At 24.4% G+C, this 25,622-nt stretch overlaps 2 protein-coding genes, 1 long non-coding RNA gene and 1 other non-coding gene across 5 annotated transcripts in view; 3 read left to right on the forward strand and 1 right to left on the reverse strand.

The window, feature by feature from the left end:
• Positions 1 to 21: 21 nt before the first annotated feature.
• LOC122851448 (hrp65 protein-like) lies at positions 22 to 5,593 on the forward strand. The gene is given in 9 exon segments (XM_044150671.1): positions 22 to 541; positions 1,087 to 1,521; positions 1,729 to 2,030; positions 2,315 to 2,396; positions 2,399 to 2,435; positions 2,438 to 2,572; positions 2,842 to 3,201; positions 3,294 to 3,313; positions 4,639 to 5,593. Coding segments are annotated over 9 exon segments (1,923 nt in total). The 5' UTR covers positions 22 to 256; the 3' UTR covers positions 4,906 to 5,593.
• Positions 5,594 to 6,770: 1,177 nt separating this feature from the next.
• Positions 6,771 to 9,961, forward strand: LOC122851454. Its single transcript, XR_006373690.1, has 8 exons — positions 6,771 to 7,507; positions 7,784 to 7,890; positions 8,173 to 8,263; positions 8,532 to 8,643; positions 8,842 to 8,894; positions 9,094 to 9,163; positions 9,350 to 9,412; positions 9,605 to 9,961. It is a non-coding gene; the product is annotated as an uncharacterized LOC122851454 (long non-coding RNA).
• Positions 9,462 to 9,529, forward strand: LOC122853600. The gene has a single exon (XR_006373937.1). It is a non-coding gene; the product is annotated as a small nucleolar RNA SNORD2 (small nucleolar RNA).
• A 453-nt stretch (positions 9,962 to 10,414) lies between the features above and the next one.
• The window catches only part of LOC122851453 (cilia- and flagella-associated protein 298), a 32,345-nt gene continuing 17,137 nt past the window's right edge, over positions 10,415 to 25,622 (reverse strand). For both annotated transcript variants that reach the window (XM_044150679.1, XM_044150678.1), the window contains one exon: positions 10,415 to 12,818. In XM_044150679.1, coding sequence (XP_044006614.1) covers positions 12,708 to 12,818 — 111 coding nt within the window. In that variant the 3' untranslated portion in view covers positions 10,415 to 12,707. The remainder of the gene's footprint in view (positions 12,819 to 25,622) is intronic.

A 25,622-nucleotide genomic window follows, 5' to 3' on the forward strand; every position in this document is an offset into this window, starting at 1 on the left:
TCGATTGTGCGTCGTTTCCCTTTACGTGTTCTTTTCGTGGTAGGATCCGAGGTGAACAGTGCTTCGAAAAAAAAAAAAAAAGAAATAACCATTTTATACAAACCACGTTTTTTTTTTCTTTTTTTTTTTTAATTTTATTAATCGTGTATTAAAACTCAACTAGTGTACTTGTGTAATAATTAAGTTCGCGTAACCCTCATTCAGGGTTTGTTGATTAAATTCAATAAAATATATAATTTAAATTAAATTAATAAACATGGCCGCGGAAAATAATGTTAAACCTGAGCCAGCAAAACCAGCTCAACAAGAAAATCAACGTGAAAATACTAACAATGATAGTAACACGAATAATCCACGACCTGGTGGCGGTTCACAAAATGCTGGTGTCAGTGGATCACAAGGAGGCGGTGGCGGTAATCGTGGCGGTGGCATGAATAATAATAACAATAATAATAATCGTGGACGTAAAAATTCAAGATTTTCTGGAGGTCGTGGAGGTAATCATGGCGGCGGAGGGCCTAGAAACAATCAAGACATGCAGGTAATTATTGTTATTAGCATTTTTTTTTTAGTGCTCATATATGCAAGCGTCCTTTGATGACGCCATGTTTTTTTTTTTGTTCATTTTTTTTTCCCCTCGATCTTTGAACTATGTTTTTATATTAAAAATGAATTAATTTTTATGTTTCATAATTTATATTATTTATTAATTCCATTATTATACTTGATTTTTTGTTAATTAAAAATTGATTAAATTTTTATGTAAAAATTATGAACACGAGCTTGTCGTTGAGCTTACAAAATGGCCGATATTCAATCAGCCGACAAAAAAAAAAATGCCCCTGATGATACAAAGATTTATTTTTATAATAAATTTTATTTAATTCTTCTAGAAAGAATTTATTTATTTTATGAAAAAAAAAAATTTATTTGAAATGATTTAAAAAATTACCGTTTGAGTTATTTTGTGATAATAACAATTGGCTGCTTTTTTTAAAGTAATGATCTACAATAATTAAAAATATATATTAATTATTGTTTATAAAATGAATTGTTGGTTGATTAAATTATTGAAATTGTTTATAGATAAAAATGAGTGACTCCATGATTGAAGCTGAAATGGGCAACAATGAAAACAACAAAATGGGAGGTGGTGGTGGATTTCATGGTGGACGAGGTGGTGGTATGCGTGGTGGAAGAGGAGGAGGTCGTGGAGGACCTGGTGGTCCAGGTGGTAATCGTGGTGGACCTGGTGGCGGCGGTGGTGGTGGTGGAGGAGACGGTATGAATCGTTCTCAAGAGGACAGATTAATGGAAAGAATTATGAGTATTGGTGGTCCAACACATGAATTACCACCTCAAGACACATCAGAAAAAAAATTCAATGGACGTAATCGTCTTTATATTGGTAGTCTTCCAAATGACATCACTGACGAGGAAATTCAAACTATGTTCACACCATTTGGTGAAATATCAGAATTGTTTCTTAACAAAGAAAAGAATTTTGCTTTTGTCAGAATGGTAAATATTAATTTTTATTTTTTTATCCACTTAATTTTTTGATATTAATTAAACTCTGAAATGATTAAAAAAATTACCGTTTGATATAATTATGATAATAACAATTGGCTGCTTTTTTTAAAAGTAATGATCTATTTTAAATAATGGAAAGCAATTTTTTATGTATTTTATTGTTCATAAATTAATCCATTTTTTATATATTTATAGGACTTTAGAGTAAATGCTGAAAAAGCTAAGCATGAGCTTGATGGACACATGTGGAAAGGTCGACCACTCAAAGTACGTTTTGCTCCACATTTATCAAAATTAAAGGTCAAAAATATGACACCATGGGTTTCAAATGAACTCTTGGAGAGAGCATTTAGTGTATTTGGTGAGATTGAACGAGCAACTGTAATCGTTGACGAAAGAGGTCAAAGTACATGTGAGGGTATTGTCGAGTACACAAGAAAATCATCAGCAATGGCAGCATTAAAAAAATGCACTGATGGTTGTTACTTCTTGACTGCGTAAGTTGATTTTTATTGATCAATATTAATTGCTATTTTTATACCCCATCGCCACGCTTGTTTGATTTTATATTTGATTTACAAGTGCCATTATTTATTAATAAAAAGGGGAAGATTAACTTCCAGACTAGGAAGCACGATTAGGTTAAATATATACCTTTACGTGTGCCAAAGTACTGGATACAAAAATCATAATTAATAGCTGATTAAATTTATTAATTAATCGTTTGATTAGGCTTGAATTTAATTGATTAATTAACACGATTGTTTTTTGTATCTTGCAGATCATTAAGACCAGTTGTCGTTGAGCAACTCCAACAACAAGATGACATTGATGGTTATCCAGATAAAAATATTCCTCGTAACTGAAAAAGGACTTCAAGGCCAATGTTGGACCACGTTTTGCAACGGCAGCTTGAGGCATGATGGCACCAGATTACAAACAAAGATACAAAAAAAAAGAATGATTGCTGAAGAAGAAAAACTTGAAGCACAAATGGAATTTGCTCGTTATGAGCATGAGACTGAATTACTTAGAGACAGTAAGTTTTATTTTAATTTTAATTTATTATAATACCCCATCGCCACGCTTGTTTGATTTTATATTTGATCTACAAGTGCCATTATTTATTAATAAAAAGGGGAAGATTAAATGTCTAGACTAGGAAGCACGATTAGATTTAATGTATATCTTTACGTGTGCCAAAGTACTTGATACAATTTTTCATTATAAAACAAAATATAGTCTACACATTTTGTTACAAATTTACAAAAATATAAATATTAATTTTAATTATTTAATTTATAATAGAATTGAGACTGAGAGAAGCTGATCGTGAACATAAAAAACGTCAGTGGGAAATGAAAGAACGTGAAATTGAAGAACAAAGATCTCATGAAGATGAAAATCGTAGACGTAAAGAAGAAGACATGACTCTTAGAATTCATCGTCAAGAAGAAGAGCTTCACAGACGTCAGCAGGAAAATAATATTTTTATGCAAGAAAATAATATTTTCATGCAAGAACAAGCCATGAGAGGTAACAGTGGTGGTGGCAATGGTGGTGCAACTGGAACTGGAATTGGTAATCTTGGTGGTGGCAACAACACTGGAAAAAATTACGAACCTTTATTAAGCAATAACAAACGTGAAGGCTACGGTGGACCTGATGGTAAATAAATTTTGAAATTAAAAAATTATTAAACAACAATTAATCAATAATACAAATCTAATACGTTTTTTGTTTTTTTTTGTTTTTCTCAGGAGGCAACAATTTACCAGTGGTAATGTATTCCATTTTAATTAATTTACTTAACTATTATTATTTTTGCTTTAATAAACTAGCTATAGTAGTGGGGGTATATTTGGCAAATGCACTATTAAATTCTCATGAATTTGGCTGGTGTTTAAATTTTTTTCAATTGAATTTCAAATCGCGATTATTTTACATAACAAATAACTATTGATAGGCTTTCTTTTGATTCACTCATCAATATCTTCGTTTACGAAGGTACAAGTTTAAAATTATTATCTTATGATACACAAAAATAATAATTGATTAATTATGATGATTGTTGTATCAGTATTTATATCCACGATACGTTTACATGATATTTATTGAATTTTTTATTTAACGATAAACAACAAAAGTACTTCTATATCGTTATGTTATAAATATTTTAACAACACATTATCGGTTGTGTTTACAATTAACAATAATTATTGAACAAAATAATCCTGATGACACAATGTCATTTTGGTTTATGAATTCACAAAAAAGTAATAAGAATTGAATTATTTTTTTTATTTTTTTTTTCTTATTTTCTCTTGTTTAAAAATAATATCGTAAACGCGGTTTCTTCGTATGCTTGCTTGCAAGATATTTATATATCTTATCTTATTTATTAAAATTTAATTATTACAAGTGTTGTTTATGGAATTATGTATTAAAAAAAAAAAATTCCTAATCAATACTATAAACAGACCGAAAAAACGCTCAAATTGTCCGAGTATTATTTATGCGATAAATAATCAACGAAATTTATTATTTTTAAATATTTTAATGTCACGTTGAGTTTGCCAAGAAACCCTGATCAAGTTTCTTTGCAGCTCATCTTGACAACTTGATAATTGTAAAATTAAAAAAGCCCATATATTTTTTTACTTGATTTTATCTTAACAGAAAGAAACATTTGGGTGTTTCATTGGTCTGTTTAAGTGATTAAAAAAATATATATTATTTATATTATTTAAATCAACGAAACAAAAAAAAAAAACAATTAATGCAAAAATTTCAGTACACGCTGGAGCATTATTTTGATAACAATGCGATTTACACTCGCGCACTTAGATTTGTTTCAAACAACTTCTAACATTGTTTTTTCCCCTTTCTTTTCTATGTTATATGATGAAAATTGATGACCTCTGCTGCTGTCAAACATGGAATAACTTCGAACCATTAATAATTTAACAAAACAAAACAAAAAAACATATATATGGTATATAAACATCGTGAATACATTAATTGGTATTTAATAACAATGATTAATTTGATCATAATACATTATCGTCGATAATTGGCTTAAATGATTATCTTTAAAATTATCAGGACCCAAAGTCATTTATGGATTCGTATAATATGGATCGTAGTGGTAGTAATAGGGGTGGTGGAGGTGGAGTTTATAATGATGAGCGTGGTGGACCAATAATGGATTTAATGGATATGAGAGTTGATTTAGTTGGAAATATGGGTGGTAATAATCGTGGTAATAGTACTGGAGGAAGTGTTGGTGGTGGAGGTGGGGGTGGTCGTTGGCAAGGTGGCAACGATAGAAATCGACAAGAAGATTATCCAAATAAACGAAGACGTTACTGAATTCTCATCAGTATTAACTCAATCAGTAAATGTTTAATTAGTTTTTTTTTTGTTTTTTCAAAATTGAATATTATTAATGTTCATAAAATTACTTATTCATTTATTTTCATTTTTGTGTTGATCGTTCATCAACAATATCATCTTGAATTTGCAATTGTTCTCTTAAAGATATAATTTTTATTTTTTCTTGACTCTGACTTATTCCAGTACAGAAAATTATATTAATTTTTTATAACTCAAATTAAGATGAAATTTATATATTTTTTTTTTTTTCTTTTTTAATTTAACATTATTATTTTTTAAAGAAAAAAAAATTACTTTAATTACACAATATTACAAGTAAATTATTTAAAGTATTTGATGATGATTATTATTTTTTATTATATTGACTTATTATTTTTTTTTTTTTCTTGTGTAATGAGAGCTATAAAAATAATGATAGAAAAAAAATTACGCTACATGATATTTATTATTCGTGTTGAGTGATTTACAATTGGCGCAATTTGCCATGATAAAATGTGTAATAAGATTTAAAGAAAAAAGTAATATAATAATTTAAGAATTATTGAGATTACGATGGCTAGTCTTTTCTCCTTGTTAATTTCTAATACGAATTTAAACAAATGAAAAAAAAAATCATATAACGACTTGGAGAAATGAATATCTTTATATAAAAAAAAAACCGTCTGATTGAGCCATCGTGCTAAATCTTTATATGTGTACTATTAAAGTACTACTCGTATGTATTCTATTATAAAATTAATAATTGCATCTTAGTTTATAAGTAATTCTAATGAATAATTATTTGAATTTTTAATACAAAAAAAAAAAAAAAACAACTTACTTCAGTGTGCAACAACGTGTTTCAAACACGATTATAAATTTAAATAATAAATGAAAAAAAATTTAATTATTCTGTTCAACATTTCAGTTTATACTGTCACTCATTATATTTAAATTGAAAAATAATAAAATGATTATTAGCATCGTCATTTAAAAAAAAACACATGAATTTTTTTTTTCAAAAAAAAAAATCTTATTCATTCATCAATTAACATTAAATCTTGGTTTGTGTTAAAAAAAAAAAGGAATAATAACAAAACCAACATGTATAAATATTTTAATGGATTAGCAAGATTTAGTTAATAAATTTTTCTTTTTTATTAAAACAAATTAGAGTTTCAAATATCTGAAAAATATATATTAATTTGATCCAATTTAATAATCAATGGTCGATTTTTAATGAGAAGAAAAATAGTACCAAATTGATAAAATAATTGAATGTTGTACTTTTACCCTTGAAACAGTTACCCCTTCATAAAATTACCTAATAATTAAAGAAATGAATTTGATGAATACATCAAAGAATTCATATTCTTGAAAAAAAAAAACCCAATCCCTTAAAAAAATAACTCTACAGTCTACAAATTTAAAAACAAAAAAAAAAGAAATTAAGAACTGAGACTTATGAATCACGCCATTCTTTAACGCCGGAAGGACACCACAAGATATACTTTCTTTCTTGAATCCACTAAGTCAATGAACCACTAAAATATAAGGTGAGTAAGATTTGCCAAATGTTTTTTTTTTTTTCTTTTTTTTTTTAAACTATTTTTTTACTATTTTTTTTTTTTTTTTTTATGTATATTCTTTATATAATAAAAAAAAAAAAAAGAAAAAAAACAAATTGTTTTTTGGGATGGGTAAATAATTTTATAAATGTGTTTGTTTCATGTTGATTAAAAAAAAAAATACGTAACACATGAAACAATAAAATTCTTGGCTTCTCAAAATAATATTTATTTTGACAAATTTTTTAGCTTAAAATTATTATGAATTATTTAAAAATGAATATTGTCCAATAATATTATTGATGATGATTAATTTGCACCTGGGAAATATAAAATTTAAGGATATTATTAAATTAAATATACAATTATGAATATTTTATATAACTACAACTTTGTTATTCTGTATTACAGCCCAGACCTTGAATATCTACCGATGACAACCAAAGTATGACCAAGATCTTTATTGTATGGTTGTCACGGTCTGTTTTAATTGATTATATTCTGGGCTGTTTATTTAGGAAATTTCTAATAACATCGACAATCAATTGAAATATATTCTTCATTATTTTATTAAAATACTTGAATATATAATACGTGAATAATCTCAACGAAAATAATAGATGTAGAAACAAAAATTATTTGGGAACTGGGGATAATTAACACACTGGCAATATTCGTACTTTTTATTTTTATTTATTCATCTTTTTTTTATTGAAATTAATATGACTATGATGTTGAAATAATCCATAGACAACCGCGATTAAATACACACTAGTTGATGGAAAAAAAATAAAATAAATATACATTGATATGTTGAAAATTTGTATCTAATTGCTTCTGAAGATTTTTTCATTAATTTCAGTTTAAAATATTTATTAACTTGATTTATTCTCCAATTACAGTTTTGTATAGCTGCTTATGGCTGATTTAATTCAACTCAATGATGCTGATTTTATTGGAAAATATAAAACTACAATTTTGAAATTTATAAACTCAGTTGAATGTGCTGAATTGTGGATCAACTGTTACAGGTAAATTTTATTTGATAATTATTTATTATGATACCCCATCGCCACGCTTGTTTGATTTTATATTTGATCTACAAGTGCCATTATTTATTAATAAAAAGGGGAAGATTAATTTCCAGACTAGGAAGCACGATTAGATTTAATGTATATCTTTACGTGTGCCAAAGTACTGGATACAATTTTTCATTATAAAAAATACTAAAAATATTTACCTTTTTTGGTATTTTATTTAAAGTCAGTTGAATATATTTTAATTTCTTTCTTTTTTTTTCATTATAGTCTTGGACTGGGAACTAACAAGAAACTTCTTCGTAGCAGACAACATTTTTGAAGACAAAAAAATGTTGAAGACAGCCATCATCATAAACTTGAAATCAATAATTTAGGTAATTATTGAATCTAAATAAATTTGTTTTTAAAAAATAATATTGTTTACCCCATCGCCACGCTTGTTTGATTATTATTTGATCTACAAGTGCCATTATTTATTAATAAAAAGGGGAAGATTAAATGTCCAGACTAGGAAGCACGATTAGATTAAATGTATATCTTTACGTGTGCCAAAGTACTTGATACAATTTTTCATTATAAAAAATATTTAAAATATTTACTATATTATTTTTAAGCCAGTGGAATATTTTTTAACTTTATTTATGTTTCTGTTATAGATTTTGTACAAGAACTTGTGCTGACATCATTTTTATGGACCACAAAAAAGTTGGGGACAACATTGAACATGAATCTAAATGAATACATTAGGTAATTATTATTGATTAGTTTTTTTTTTCTTTTGAATAAATATTTTCAACCCCATCGCCACGCTTGTTTGATTATTATTCGATCGACAAGTGCCATTATTTATTAATAAAAAGGGGAAGATTAACTTCCAGACTAGGAAGCACGATTAGGTTTAATATATACCTTTACGTGTGCCAAAGTACTGGATACAATTATAATGATGAAAATATTTTTATTTATCTATCAAAATGAATGTTTTCTCATTGTTTTTTATCTTGTTATTTTGCAGATTCATGAAAACTAAGCAAGCAGAGCAACACTCTGATGAAAATCAATACTGCTCTCAAATCCAGGGTTCCAAAAAGTCCATGGAAAAGCTAAACTTCTGATGAATATTCTAGGTAAATAATTGATAAATATTATTTTAATTTTATTAAATAAATTTTGTTAAAGTTTAATATGATGAATCATCTTTCGGGTCTGAAGTTTGATGACACATTTACCCAACGTGTACTGAAGTTTTTTTTTATTGCCAAAAATTTACTTCAACCTTTTTTTTCTGTTTTCTAATATTAATTTATTGTCATTTATTGTTGCAGAATTTGGAAAGAATTAACACAAGCAAAATCGATTCAACATCAGACTCATTTAGGTAAGAATTAATTTTTTTAATTATCATTTACATAAGTTGTTTTTTTCTTTTTAAATTAATATGATGAAATTATCTTTCGGGTCTGACAACTTGATGACAACTTACCCAACGTGTACTGAAGTTTTTTTTTCAACAATAATATTATTCTCTAATAAATTTTAATCAATAAAATATTAATAATTTATTTTTATTTTTACAGATTTAAAAAAGAGGCGATGAACAAATATCGATTGAGCTCTGGTCATCCAATTATCAACAGAATAATTTAGGTAAGAGTCATTTTATTTTTCCTCTCAAAATTCAGTTGATTAATTTAATTTAAATGATGTTTTCATCTTTCGGGTCTGTAATTACATTGATGACCAACTTGTACTGATTTTTTTTTCAACAATAATATTTATACTTCAATAAATTTATGTCAATAAAATATTAATAATTTATTTCTATTTTTACAGGTTTAAAAAAGATGAACAAACTAATTGGGCTTTAATCATCCAATTATTAAACTAACAATTTAGGTAAGAGTCATTTTATTTTCTTCTTAATTTAATTAATCAAATTAATAGTAGTTTAAATGATGTTTTCATCTTTCGGGTCTGATTAACATTGATGACAATATACCTTACTGATAAATTATTTCAATCTTCAAGCAATTATCATACTCGTTTTGTTGAATTATATTCTAATTAAACTTTTTGTTCATCTTGCAGATATGATCATTGATGATAACGTTACCTCATGCTGATGAAAACAACGTTTATAAAAAGGTAAATAACTTGAATAAATAATCTCTTAAATATTATAATTAATTTTTTTATATGATGAGCAATGGCTAGAGTCCTGAATTGAAGATGACAAACCAATATTCGTTCAACCTCTGATTAAAAAAAAAAAACAATAAATATAAATCTCAATTTTAATTGATAAACTCAATTTTTAATTAAAACTCATTTTCTGTTTCAGTGATGGGGTGTGAAGCTCTTCAAACGAAATTAATTTCATCAAATAATTGTATTTATTTTGTTGTTTTTTAAAAAAATAAAAAAACCATAATTAAAATTTAAAAAGTTTATTTTTATTTATATATAATTTAATAATTGAAGAAAAAAAAAAGCAGGATTAATTTTTGAATGATTAAAATTATTTATATATTGTGAAAAAGCTTTGACAACAAATTTATTATTAATCGCAGATAAAAGCATTTTTACACAAATTTTAGAATCATTAATTTTGAGAATTTGTCGTTGATAAATTTAAATTAAATCTTTAAATTCTGTACATAAATATAAATGTTTTTTTTTTTTTTTTTATCTTCGACAACATAATTATTTATTATAATTATGATAATGTCAAATTGTACAAAAATTATTTCCAATATTTTTTAATCTCTTTTTTCATTATTTATATCTAATATTTGTTGAATAATTTTTTGAATTTTTCGTTGGGTAAATTAATGCTAGTTTATCATTAAAAATATTAAAACTAAATTGTTTATGATTTAAAAATAATGCCATGCAGAAATGAAATTAATAATTCACCATTATTATTATTAGAAAAATTTATTTTTTATTCTTAAAAGGACGCGATTTTGACAATGAAATATGTGGCAATGATTTATATTAATAATTAAAACAAGTGGCCAGATTAAGGGATAAATAAATTATTTTGTCGTGTTTGTTTGGTGTGTTTTTTTTTTAGTATAACTAGTCTAAATCTAAAGTCTCATTTTGTTTTTTAATTAAATTTTTATTTTGTATTATAAATAGTGATGGGAAAAGTGCAATTGTATTTAATTTATTGAACGTTTTTATGCACTCGATTCCTTCACACTTGCAAAGTGGAACAAGATTAATAACAAGCATAAATAAGATTTTTTTTTTTCTTCTTTTTTTAAATCTGTCCCAGCCCTTGGACAATGACAATTAACTGTCAAAATTTTTTATACAATTTTTTTTCGTCTTTTAATATTTCAACTAGGTTGTTTGTTGTTTATTTTTTTTTGCAAAAAAGAAAAATAAATAAGTTTTTTTTCATACATATATATTGCTCAAAATTCTGCCACTAAAATCGTACAATTTTTTCCATCGGATGACTCCACAATATTCGGTTCATTTTATTTATTTTTTTTTTTAAATTATCCTCTGGACTTGAATTAATGTACATTATTTTATTATTAATATACTTTTTTAAATATTTTTTTTTTTCATTTATTGTAGATCACAGACAACTTGTTCTTAATTCATAAAAACAATTTAGTTTTTTTTTTTATTATTAAATTTTTTATATAATTATCTCGTTGATATTTTTAGCGAGTTTTTATTTTATTTAAATAATTTTGTTTATTTGTATTTTTAGTGTTTCGATTTTTTGACCAATGATTTTATGTGCGTGTGCTTTCCTCTTGGGAAATTTGATATTATGTATTTATGCATTTTAATGTAAATAATAAAATTAATTTGCTGTTTGTGGTTGAACATAAAAATATATAATAATTAATATTTTGTTTTTTGTTAATTAATAATTGTTGTAGTATTTAAATTTTTTTGATAAGCCTACATATTTGATCACTTGTGTCACTGAAATAATTTTAATAAAAAGAAATGAATATTTATTTAACACGTTAAAAAGCATCGAGGAAGAATTGTTTGATCAATAATTTGGACGACATTTACATGCTCAATAAGTTCAGTGACAGCCTGATAATTGGACGGCTGCGATGCAGTATCAAGGAGCGGTTTTATTATTTATTTATTTATATTTTTTTGTATGTATATATATTTTAGACAAATCAATAATTTTTTTAAATGAATTATTCACAAGCTTATATACACATCTGCATCTCATACAATTCCAAGCTTCCTTCTAATGTTCAGTAAACGAAAAACAATTTTGTTTTTTCCTTTAAATTATCACTTGTATTCATATATAAAATAAAAATTGTGTAAATATAATAATAATATAATAATTCAAGCCAATTTTACCACAAGTACAAAGATGTTTTAGTCTTTATTTTTTTATTTGTTTTGGTTTATTATAATTTAATGTTTTTGTGTATGTGTATGTGTAGCGAGAGAAAAATTGTTGCATCGTGCGACGATAATACAATGCACAATTATTGTAAATTAAAAGCGTCATGGTCACGCTGCAAGCAAAATTATTGATTCAATTTTTTAAATATTATTTTCATTTACTCATTATGTAATTTTATTTATCTTTTTTTTAAATTTCATATTAGTAATTGGTAAATAACGTGGCTTTGATATTACGTGATTTGTGAATTGAATTTTTATCTTTTTATTTCAACTTTTTTTATTATAAAATTCATTGTCTTTTTGTCTCAGAGTGAACCAGGCCAATTGTCCTTGTCAGCTTGACAACTCTGCTCATTGTCAAATGACATTTTTTTATTTTTAAATCTAGCAATTAATATTAAACAAAGGATCTTTTTCATCATCAACAATTGAAAATAATAATAATATTTGACTCGCAATATTTTAACACTTTAAATGATTGAAAATTACTTAAAATTTATTTATTGAAATGAAAAAAAAAAATGGAAAATTTGTCAAGTGAATTTCATTCACACTGTTGAATTTGTTGAGCATTATTTAAATATTTAAATTTTATTATCAAAATGATTATCTGGTTCACTCTGTAATAATAAAACCAAAGATTATATTGACAAGTACAACTGGCAATTTATTTAAAAAAAAAAAGAATTTTTTTGTTTTTAATTAGCCATTTACGTTGGGGAAAATAATTAAACGTGTTGTCCCTTGTCAAACACAATGTCTTTGGTCAATAAATATTTATTTAGTGAGGCCTCCATGAGATGTTACTCAAGCCCTGAAATTGTCGCTTCAAACTGCTGCTGTCGGCCCAGGAGGAGTTGAGATACTCGTCGTCATCGTCTTGCTCAAGTTTCTGAAAAAATAAATAATATTAATTAATTATATTTAATTTTTAAAAATTAATAAACAAATTGACAATTACTTGTCGCACGATATTATTTTCACTTTGTCGCACTGCGGTTATTTTTATACCACCACCGATAAATCAATGAGAAGAATCCTCGTATACAAATATCAAAAAAATAAATAAATATATATTAAAAAATTTACAATAAACCCTAAATATCTGTATAAGAAAAATAGCTTCATTTTATATCATTTATTAAATTTAAAAAAATTAAAATCAAACAAAAACAATCCGTACAAAACGAATAAAATTGAATTAAAATTTGAAAATATAAAATGACAATAATAGACAAAATAACCTTGTATATCCGATTGACCCACATTCAAAAAATTGAATAATGTAAATTACATAATCAACAAAATTATGCTTTGATAATGAGCTAATAAAAAAATTAATTATTCTTTGAAAATAATAAATATAAATATATTTAATGACATTGAAAATATTGGACACTTAGAAATTCGATTGATAATTCAAACTATTTTATAATAATGAAATCAAAGATATAATCAACTTGAAATGTAATTAATTCATATTATCAATTTTATATTTAAATTAATATCATCAAGATTTTATCTAACATCAAAATTTATATTGATAAGTTATCAATGATAAAAAATTTATTTACTTTTTATTTTTTCTACAGTGTAGTTGAAAAATTTTTATTTAATTTAAAAAATGAGTTAGTAATACCAGCAAACTCCTGTGCATTTACAAATCGATGTTTGCCGTCCTTGCCTGACTTTTACTGTTACCCCCCTCGAACCTCCTCCTGCAACCCCAAACCTTGCGCGCACACACCCCCAAAACATAGTTTAGTTTTGTTGCACTCATATGTAAGAACTCAAGTACCCTGGCCATGTACATATATACAATTTTTTTAAACCTACAACCCTCTTTTTGTTTTTTTTAAAAAAAACCATCTCATGTGTTTTTATAAAAATTTGTATTTATCTTTATTTTAGCTTGAGCTCAATTTTTTAATTCATTTTTTATTTTCTTCTTTATTTCATGTATATATTGTTATTTTCTAGAGTCTCAAAGCAACACGCTTAACTTGAAAATATAAATATCGATTATATCATTAAATTTATATTAAATTTACAATTGAAAAACTGGCTATTGAAATTATTAAATATTGAAAATCGATAAAAATAATAATAAAAAAAAAAATAACACTATTAATTCTAAATATAAATTTATATTTTTTTATAAAATTATCAACAAATTTGTGTATTTATAAAAATTGAAAAACTATTTTTTTATTTTCTTTATAAACATCTGAGATATAATTTAACGATACATTATTTATTTGTTCAGTAAAAATAATGTTTGCAATATATTTTGTTATAGGGTAAATTTTTTAAATGAGTATATATGTGGATACACACAAGAAGCTTGCTTTATGGGACACAAGTGTATTTTAAGTTTAACAAATAAATACAAATAAATACGAGAGACTGCATGTCGTCTTGTGTGTAGCATTCTTTATATTTTATTTAATATATTTCACAATGCGAATGCGCGGTTAAATTTTCACTGCTTCACTGTGACAATTACCATAATAAATTCCACTACAAATACCAAGAATTGATGTATCGTGCGACATGCCATTAAAGTCGATAAAAAATTTATATCATTCGTTGTTTGAATTATAATTTTTTTTCCATTTTATTATTATTATGAATTTAAAAAAATGATAAATTGAAGCGTATTAATATAATGAAGAATTTATCTACTATGTGTTGACCCAATTACCATGAAAAATTGATAAATGCATTTACCAATTAGTTTATATAAAATTAACGTTGAATTTTTTACGTAATAAGGATAATTTGATTGAATTTAATACTCCAATATGAAAAATAAATGTGTCGAGAAAAAAAATGAATATTATTATTCTTAACTTCTGTAATATAAAAGCTAAAATTTAAAAAATAAATTTATTTTTTAATCATATTTCATGCTTGAATGATACTTTGATAGTCATAAATTGTAAAAAAAAAAAAATATATATTTCAAAAGCAGATATTCATATCAATACAGTGTAATTATAATTTTTTTTTTTGCAATTAAAATGTAAACATGAATAAGGTTTGATATTTTAATTACATTTTTTTTTCAGGATATAATAATTTGACATTAACATTATTTTAAATTTAAATTTTATATTTTTAACTTGATATTTAAAATTCTAAAATCAATATGATTTATATTTAGATGAAAAAATAATTTTTCATCTGTAAATTACTCAACTATTTTGGATGTATATTTTTTTTTAAAATAATTAAACTGAAGCGATAAAAATAATTGACAGGAAATAATAAGGTATATTTTTATTTTAGCTAATTATAGTGTTGATAATAAATAATAATGTCATCCACCAAGTGTCCAAAGCAAACGAAGAAGGTACATAAATTGATGGAGAAACAGGACACTGCAAGCCAGCAGGAAAAAAAAAAAATTCCAATATATATATCTCCGGTGGGAAAACTATAATTGTAGCAATTTACCACATATATTGTGAGAAATTCAAGGATCGATTCAAAAGCTACCATACAGATTTCATCGAAAGCCAATATCAAACTCTAATAATAATTGTAAACTGCACTTTGCCAAGAAAAATAATAGAAAAAATAAATATATTACATTAGCTATTGATAGCTCCAAAATCAATGGAATTATTCCAAGTAAAAAAAAAAAACATACAGGTCTATAGTATTATGAATTTTTTTACCTAACTTTTGTTTGATTTATCTGCAAGTTTTTTTTTTGAAATGCATAGCTATTGATAGCTCTAAAATCAATGGAATTACTCCGAGAAAAAAGCAACTTTCAGATGGATTATTGTGATGATTTTTTTTTTCACAATTTTCATTTGAAAGATATCATTAATTTTAATTTTTTTCTAGTTTGCAGTTGATCGAATCGACCATCTGCAACGCTCGATATCCCACGTTGTGTATATGAGTGTGAGTGTTTCGGGTGCGGCTCAATATGAATGCGCATGAGTTTATCTTACGTCACTCGGTCAGTAAGCCAACGTTTTTTATATATTTTGTAGGAAAAAAAAAACATAATAAATAAAATAAAGAATATAAAAAGAGTAAAGTTAGAAGAGGCTAATATAATAAATATACAAAAAAGAATCTTAAAAGTATCATAGGGTGGAAAGAGAAATCGAGTGATGATAGTAATTTTTTACTTGAATATAAAATAAAGCGAAGAGTGGGTAATTTATAGTCGATAGATATATTTTTTTAACACAATTACTTTTAACTATAATGCTATTATTAAGACATATTTTTAAGAAAATAATTTAAAAAATATTAAATGATCGAATAAATTTACAGAATGAAAATGAAAAACAATTAGCTCGAAAAATGTACATTCAATTTATTTGAAAAAAAATGAAAACAAAATTATTTTTTTCTCTTTTTTATGTGAAATTTATGTTACTTGCATGGATAAGTATTTTTGAGTATTAAAATATATTTTTTTTTTCCAATTTTTGTTTATTAAATTCTTCATTAATTATGTTTGTATTTTTTCTATTTTTTTTTTTTGGATTCATTTGATGATAATGCTTACCCATGTGTAGAAATTGAATTTGGTAAACCATCAAGACTTTCTCTGGATGCTTCATCAGCCATTGCAACTTTTAATTGATGACCAAAACTTGCAAGATCTTCACGAAATGCATCACTTCCTGGTGTAACACCACCACTTGTTGGTGGTAATGGTGTTGCATTACTACCATCACCATCATCACCACCACCATAATCATCTTCATCATCATCATCATCATTATCTACACCATCATCAATATCAACATCTTCATCATCACCAATTTCATCACCATCTTTTTCAACTAAAACTTCTTCTTCTTCGTTGTAAATTTTGAAATAGGCAACAGTGAGATATATCACCGAAATTATGAATGACGGTATTGGTATTGCCAATGCATAAACAAGATTCATGTAGACCTGAATAACCCATTATTTTAATCAAAAAAATTTGTAATATATTCTCTTTATTATGGATAATTTGATTCATTATTTTCTTCATTTTAAAATTCAAAATAAATTTGTGAATTTTAGAAACAAACTTAATTAAACTCAATTTTTTTTCAATAAAAATCAAGTCATTTACAATTTACGTTATCGCATCAACTGCCTAATTATTTTTACATGTATATATATTTTTTTTAAATTTTATTTTCATATTTTTCGAGTTATTTAAAAGTGACTTTTTTTAAGTTGAATAGATTGCTTTGATCTTTAGCATAAAAATAAAATTAAAAGAAAAAAAAATTGAAAAGAGAAAAGTGGTAGTAAAGTAGAAATAATAATGATAAAAGTTTCATAGTATAACAACTGCATTGCTTTTGCTGAACTAAAAAATATCTCACCAACAAATGTAACTTTACATACTGAAAAAAAAACAATGCTTATTTCAACTTGAATATTTTATTATTTTATTTTTTCACATAAATATATATGTGAATGTAATACACCGATGATAAGGCTATTCATGCGTTCTAGTTTAAAATTATTATGTAATAATAAATACCAAAAGAAAAATAAAAACAAAATATTGATTATGTTTTTATTTGAATTTCAAGATAGACATTCAATTACGGAAATTGAATATGGACATTGTGAGATATAAAAGTAACTGATAATGTCAAAAATTTGACAGTTAAAATAAATAAATATATTAGTATTGAATTTAAACCAACAAAAATAGATATACCTATAATGTCAAGATGAAGAAGAAAAAAAAAGTTTTGTGATAAATTCGTGCCAAGAAAGAAAATCTAAATTTTCAAAGAGTTAAATTGTCTGGGTTGATGATTTCCGTCTCTGTCATCACCTCGGCTATTCAACAAAACAGCCTCAGGGTGTCTGTCATTGTCCAGTTTTCAAATTCTATACAAGAGAATTTCATTGAGAAAATAATAAAAAAAAATATACAGCTGTTATGTAGTACACAATCGAAACACACGATATTTCACTTATTATTTTTTATCTTTTTTATCATCTATCTTTTGAAAACCACAAGACTACTTATCACCAAAAATAAAAAAAAAAAACATTTAAATGTTTAAACAAAAATACTTGTGTTGCATAATTTCATTAAACAATAGAAAAAAAGTATAAATATATATACAAATGCAGCAGATTGATACGATAATGTATAAATAAAATAAAATAAAAATACAAATTAATGTATTCACCACCAGAACACAGAATTTCATCAGTCCTGAGAATATTATAAGAATCAAAAAAAAAAAAGAATATAATGTATTCGTTTGTTGATGAATCATTCAACAATATATCTTGATTTTTATTTATTTTTTCTTATTTTTTTGTAATATACCTGTGGGAAAAGGTTTTGGCAAATCACTATCGTTATCAATTTCATCAAGTTCATCTCCAATGTAGTTGTAATCTCTTGATGATGATGATCTTTCATATCTTGGTCTATTCCGGATTTCGTCACCCTCAACACCTCCATCCTCTGTGCCCTCCTCATCAACTGATGCATTTTCATCAGTTCCATTAATTGCTCTTTTATAATTAACACGTATTTGAGTGCAATCATAAAGTTCTTTGGTACATCCCTCTCTACATGAGGTCCATGAACAGTTTTTTGTACCTAAATTATTATTTTTATATTTTTCTTCATTATTTTGTTGATTTATTATTGAAGATTTATGGTTTTTTTATTTTTCTTATCAATCATACTCATGCACAGACAAACACGCATCGAAAAAAGCCAAATATTTATCAAATTTTATTAATGACATGACTTGAATGAGGAATAGTAAACGAAAAAAATATCATGTTGAAAATTTATATTATAAATTTGAAATATATAAGTAGTAAAAAAATATTAAAACTCTATTTTTGCATGTATTAATTTAATGTTAGTTCAAAAAATATATTTTTTTAATTTAATTATAATTTCATATGAAAGGTAAAAATATATAATGTAAGCAAGATTAATTTTTTACAGTAAAAAAATATAAAAATAAAACACAAGTAAAATTAAAAATGCTTTTTGAAATAAAAAAAATATAAAAACTTTTCTAACGATTATATAATTTTTATTATTGTTCTAGTTTTAGGTTTGTTCTTTTTATATTCTGGACAAATGGATGAAATAAGTTTTTCAAGTAAAACGTTGGATCCAAGAGTCTCGTAAAAAAAAGTATAACCTGACCCCAAGGGAATAGAGCTAGGTCACTCGATACAAATTGCTATTCGAACGTCATACTACAGTATAAACAAAGTCCAAGCACGTAAGTCCAAGCACAAATGTTAAAATTAAAAATCATGCTACTTGAAATTACTTTTTTTTTTTTTATATATTTTATACAAGCACTTTCGATAATTACTCTTGGAAAACTTTGTACACAAATTAATCTAGAAAATAAAAAATTTATAAAAAAATAAAAAAACAATATTTACTAATTTTATATGGAATAATTTTCTATAAAGTTGCCATTTGAATTTAATGTAGATTTAAATATTCAACTTCAATTAACTTATTTATTTAAAAAACATAGTTTTCACTTAATTTATTTCAATTTATTCAACATTATTTTATATTCAAACGAAAAAAAAAGGTCAAGTCGAAATTGTTAGTTTTTTTCTTTTTTTTATTAAGTAAATTTTTCTATAAAAAATTTAAAATGCTTCAAGTAACGTCTTACGTATTTGTCTTTGCCATATTCTTGTGATATAAAAATGTTATTTTTTCATTCTCAACGATAAGCCATGAGCTGAATGTTATGTAACATATTTATTTACTGAGATATTTTTATATATAAAAGTTTCAAAGATCAAAGAAAAATAAAAATATAAATATAACATAAAAAAAATTGAAATAGATTATAAGATAAATGAGTATTATCAATAAGTGTTTGTATCGATTGTCATATAATTCTGTGATTCAATATATCAATAATAAATTTATATAGTGTTTTTGAATAAAAAGATTTAAGATTTCGATATACGACAAGTGGAAAAATACTTCAAGTGAAAATATTGATTTTATAAAAAAAAAAAAAAAAAAAAAAACAAAATGACAATAGAAAGAACCCTCGAGTCTTAAGTTTATTTCGTATCAAGTATAACTAGATAATCTCTTAATTTCTTATTTTTTTTTTTTAACTCAGTAATAATAATAAAATATAATTATAAAAAAAAAAAATAATTTAAAAACTTGGTCTTTTTTGTTTTTTTGGTCTTTTATGATGATGGGATAATAAAGTTTTAGTAAGGTAGATCATGTTATAAATGAATACAGTGAAAATCGATACAAATATGAGTCAAATTTAAGCTAGTTCACAATAAAGCACGTGGAACGACCTCGTGTCATACGACCATGCACGATAATACAAAAAAAAAATATATATATCACGTAACAATTTACATTCAATAATCACACAAATACTATTTTTTTTTGTTATTATTAATTTAATCACCTCTTCTTGATTCAACATCGATTGTGACACACAGGGCCGGCCTTGTGTCAAAATCCATAAAAATAGTCGTAAAGGCAGGATCAATGACGAAAGGTACCAAGAAGAGGAAGGCGAAGAGGCTGAAGATGCCAAGGAGGATGAAGAACGCGGTTGTGTAGAATAGTAATTTTTGTAGAAACGTTTCTTGTTCCTCTTCCGCCATTTTTTATTATTTAATTTGGTTTTTTTTTTTTTAATAAAGGCAGTGACTATTGCTTTGTTTATTTATTTATATAATTTTTTTGCAATATTTATAAGTCACGTTTTTTTTTTTTTTTTGTTGGATCTTGTACATCATCGGTATGACGAATAATCTGTAAAGTTATTGTAACAAAAAAATACATCTTTTTTTTTCATTTATATTATAAGTTTAATTTTTTATTGTAATTAAGGGTTAATGTGTTTTTAATATTTTTTTGTTAATGAAATTAATTATATTGTAGTTGGAGAAGAAAAAGAAATTTTATAAAATCAAATATGTCTTTTGTAATTTAATCAACACGCAATATCTATTTAGAAATAATTATAAAAAAATAAAAGGGGCTCGGTTTGAATTATAAAAATAATAAATACATGTGTATGCTGGCTAATGTGATTAGTAAATAGAAAAAAAATTCGACAGTATTCACAATAAATATTACTCAATGATTTGTTAATTTTTTTTTTTTTTTTATAAATCGTTTATAACAATTTTAAATGAAAATAATATACCGTTAAATATTTGACAATTTATTTTATCAGATAAAAAGCTAATTTACAATTTTAAATTTATTATTTTTAGTAGACTAATTTATATCTCGTTATTTTTATTGAATTTATAAGGATAAAAACGAAAAAAAAAACCACATTGTTTCGATAAAAAATAACAACTATCCTCAATCGAAATAAATAAATAAATAAATAGCTGAAAATAAAGAAAAATATATGGGTTATTTACATGTAATTTGATGTAAATAAATACCCCCTATTATAACGACAAACAATCGGGCAAACTCGCCCTCTTCTTGTGCCCCCGCATCGTTATTTTTTATATCCAGAATACTTCTTGTCCAAGCCCAGAGGGCTATTTTTGCACTATCTAACACTTTTAAAGCACATTTGTTTGATATCGTTTATACAAAGTATCTAATAATAATAATAAAGCCACGTCGTCACCCTTTTAATTGAAAATTTCAATCTTCACTATTTTTATAATGAAAATTTTATAATTATTAATTTAAAAATAATTATTTATTTAAATCACTGTCTAATAAACCACCAAAGCATGCTCGATATTAACTTTTTATTTAATTTTGTTATTTTATCATTAATTAATTATTATTTTTTAAAAAATAAATTAAATTATTCAAAAGTTTTTAATTTTTAAATATCACGTTATTATATTTTTAAATTTAATATTTTTTTTTCACTATTTAAAAATTTTTATATACAATTTTTTATGAATTTTTAATTAATTAATTTATTTTTACTATATTTATGATGGTTGTTATTAGTATTGGTTTTTTTTTTACGTTAATTTTTGTTGATGTTTTCATTGATAAACAGGAGCTTTTGGAATATTCCTAGTATCGTAGTCGGTCGTGTCATTTGAAGATATAAAGGAAAAGGTCGCGTAAAAAAAACCGATGATGACAGTTGGCAACACGACCGGCCACGAGTTTTTTTTAATTTTTTTTATATCACGGATGATTATTATTGTTATTAACGTTATTAATAACTATTTTTTTTTAATTTAAAAAGGTTGTGCTGCGGCGATGGATGCCGGGCAACTGCAGTCAGCTAGAGCTTTTTGGACGAGCTTATTTTTATCTCAATAATATTACAGCGCCACAACGGCATTTCGTAGAATTAACTATTGCTTTTATCATGGGGGTGTTTCTAAACCGCCAATATATACAAGACGCATGTTTTTGCCAAAAGTTAAATATAATTTTTTTAAATTTTATATTAATTTAATTGTTGTTTATGAACAAGTTATTTTTGAAATTTTAGACAACGCAATACAAGTTTTTCAAGTATAAACAAAATATTAAAATTAATATTATTTTTTGCTAGTTACTATATTTATAAATTTTCAATTATTATTTAAATAATATTTATAAAATTTATTTATTTTTTTTCTAAAAAAAAATACATGTATTATTTGCTTTAAAAATTTAAATTATTTATCAAATATTGATAAAATATAAATTTTATTTTGTAAATTACTTTTTCATTTAATAATAAAAAATAAATTAATAATTTAATTATTGATATATAATAAAAAAAAAAGCTTCGTGAAATAATAGATGAATGAAAAGATAAAAAATTTTATTACACCTATTTTTTTTTTTCGGTGGAAATATATATTCTTTGGTTTGAGTAAAAAAGATTACGTCAATTTTATGTTGACAATTCTCTGGGGAAATTTCAGTATTTTCAGTAAATCGTAAGAGTGGTGAGATCAGGTGTCTTGTCTCATATTCACAGTGTTTCTTTGTGTTGTAATTTACCTGAAAATTACATACTGTTGTACGTTTGTTTCTAAACACAGAGGGTCTTGTCATGTAGACACACAATGTTTGAAACTGATATGCCTGTCAATTGACCTCATTATTTCTACAATTTTTTTTATCGCTCAATTTTTATTTCCTGCCAACTATTATGACACATTGACATAATGAATTTGATAATCTAATTAATTGGCTCTTTTTAAAATTAAAAATATACATAAAAAGAAAATGTAATATTTTCTTTTTAACCAACAATACCTTTTTTTATTCAATTAAAAAAAAAAAAAAAAACAACTGAGATTAATTGGATTTTGATGAAAAATAAAAAAAATAAAAATTGTGTATTAAGATTGTTCTCACAGGTGTTTTAACGAACCTCTTGAGAGTCGTATATGCTCTCTAAGCTTGTGTGATTTCAAAGTCAAGAACACTTGACCCTTATCCCCAAGGAAAAATCAGCCAAATTGACTGCTGAGATCAGCATCAAAATAATGTTCAACCAAAGATGAACAAATTTACGATATTATATCAAATTAAAAAAATAATTATCTATTATAATTAGAATTAAAAAAAAACAACAATTAATAACCATAATTGTTTTATTATATTTTATTTTTATGAAAAAAAGTTCTTTGATTTTTTTTATAATTTAAAAAAAAGTTTGAAAATAAACAAATTAATTATGTGTCATTGTAATTCTCTTATTTTTTGTATTTTAAAATTTTTAGAGTTTGACATAAGTAAAATAGTTGACCCTACAAATTTTATAATTATTATTTTTATTATATTTTTTGAGATGGGAAAAAAAAAATAAAATAAATTAGACGCCTGGAGCTATTGGCAGTAGACCAAGTGGCACAAATGTGGGCCAAATATTTTCATAAATAAATTTGTGTATATATATAAGTCAAATATTTCCACTACTCATTGGCTCGACCTTTACCTTTCTCAATTTATATATCATTCAACTTGACATGTCTTTTTTTAAATGTATTTTTTTTTGTTATTTTTATATCTTCTTTTACATATGTCACACGATATAAAATATACCAAAAGTTTTCATCAAGTTTTCCGGTATGAAATTTAATATCCGGTTTGAAACATTTCTTACAATTTATTAACGAAACAATGTTTAATCAATAATGCCAATAGGACAAAGCTATTATTATAAAAAAATTATATTTTTATATTTGTAAAATTATGGAAAAAAAAAAACAAATTTATTATTCAAATAAAATTGACGTATTTAGAATTAATTGAAAATAACTTTTTTCTAATTAACTAATTATTTAGAAAATTAATAAATGTATATAGTTTACTTGAGACAATAATTTATTGTTTAAATAATTAATTATTTAAGAAATATTTATTTTTTTTTCATGTTTTTATGGTAAATCAATTGTTTTTTTAATTTAATTTTAAATTTTTAGGAATAAATTCATGTATTTTGTAAATTTCTTAGCAAAACCGTTGTAAAAGTTGGCGGTTTAACAATTTTGTATTGATTTAATAGTACCATACGGCAACCACTAGACGTCACTACAAATCGTAACAAAATATTATCCATATAATCCGCCATATTTGTTTCTACACTCTGCAATACTAAAGCTCTTACTGCAGAAATTAAGAACATTTATTTATCCGTATAAAATTAAGTTAAATATTAACAAAAGTAAGTAATTTTAATTTTAATTTTAATACAAATAATTTTATTGTTTATGAACTTTTCTATTTACTATTCTATTTTAATTCAAATTACATTCAATTTATAAAAGCTCCAGTGATCATACATGTAAACAAAACTCACGTAACCATAAAATTTAAAATTCTATTTCTATGAATAATAATATTTATGTATTTTGTTTTTTTTATTTATCTATATTATCTTTGTGCTGACAAGATGTAAATATATTTTAAATTTTTATTTAAGATACTTTTGTTGAAGTGTGAATGTGTAAAAGATTTTGTGAAAAGTTTGATAATTTATAATTAAAATATACAAAAGTTATGTAAAAAAAAATTATACTGATATTACCAGGTCATGTAAAAATATTTAATTGTTAAAATTTTTAGAGCATTGATTTATTATTTTCCATGTGACAGGCATGTGTTCTCGACGTGGTGATTGTCACGTGGTCGAAACACTAGAAACACTAGGGATTTTAGATCGAATTAAAACAAAGAAATATGTTCAATGAAATGTAATTTTTTAATGAATCAATTATTTTTATAAAAAACATGGTAAAAATTAAAAACCACATTGCCAAATTAATTTTTAATTAAGATACAAAATTTTTAAATACCAATTGATTTATCAAGTTGAAATAAAATAATAAAATAAGAAAAATATATATATGATAATTGAGCTTAAGATTTGTCAAGTCATTTGGAAAAATAACAATTAAAAAATATTGCATTTGACATAATTGCTCAACAGAATCCACACAAGAGACATATTTACTAAATAAAAAAAAATTACTAAGACAATAATTGGATGATACTTGAGTTTACAATATAACCACGATCAAACAAATTAAGACAATAAAAACTACAAGCTCTCAAAACATAAGACAAAAAAGAAAAAATTATTCAAAAGAATTTTTCATACTTGAGTGCCAATTGAACACTATAACTTGTGTCACAATATGGAATTATTAAAAAAAAAAAAAATACAAAAGGTACATTGGATAACTGACTATACCACCAAATCGATTGAAAAATTTT

Source organism: Aphidius gifuensis, linkage group LG3, assembly GCF_014905175.1.
Source record: "Aphidius gifuensis isolate YNYX2018 linkage group LG3, ASM1490517v1, whole genome shotgun sequence".
In the NCBI taxonomy this organism is placed as follows: Eukaryota; Metazoa; Arthropoda; class Insecta; order Hymenoptera; family Braconidae; genus Aphidius; species Aphidius gifuensis.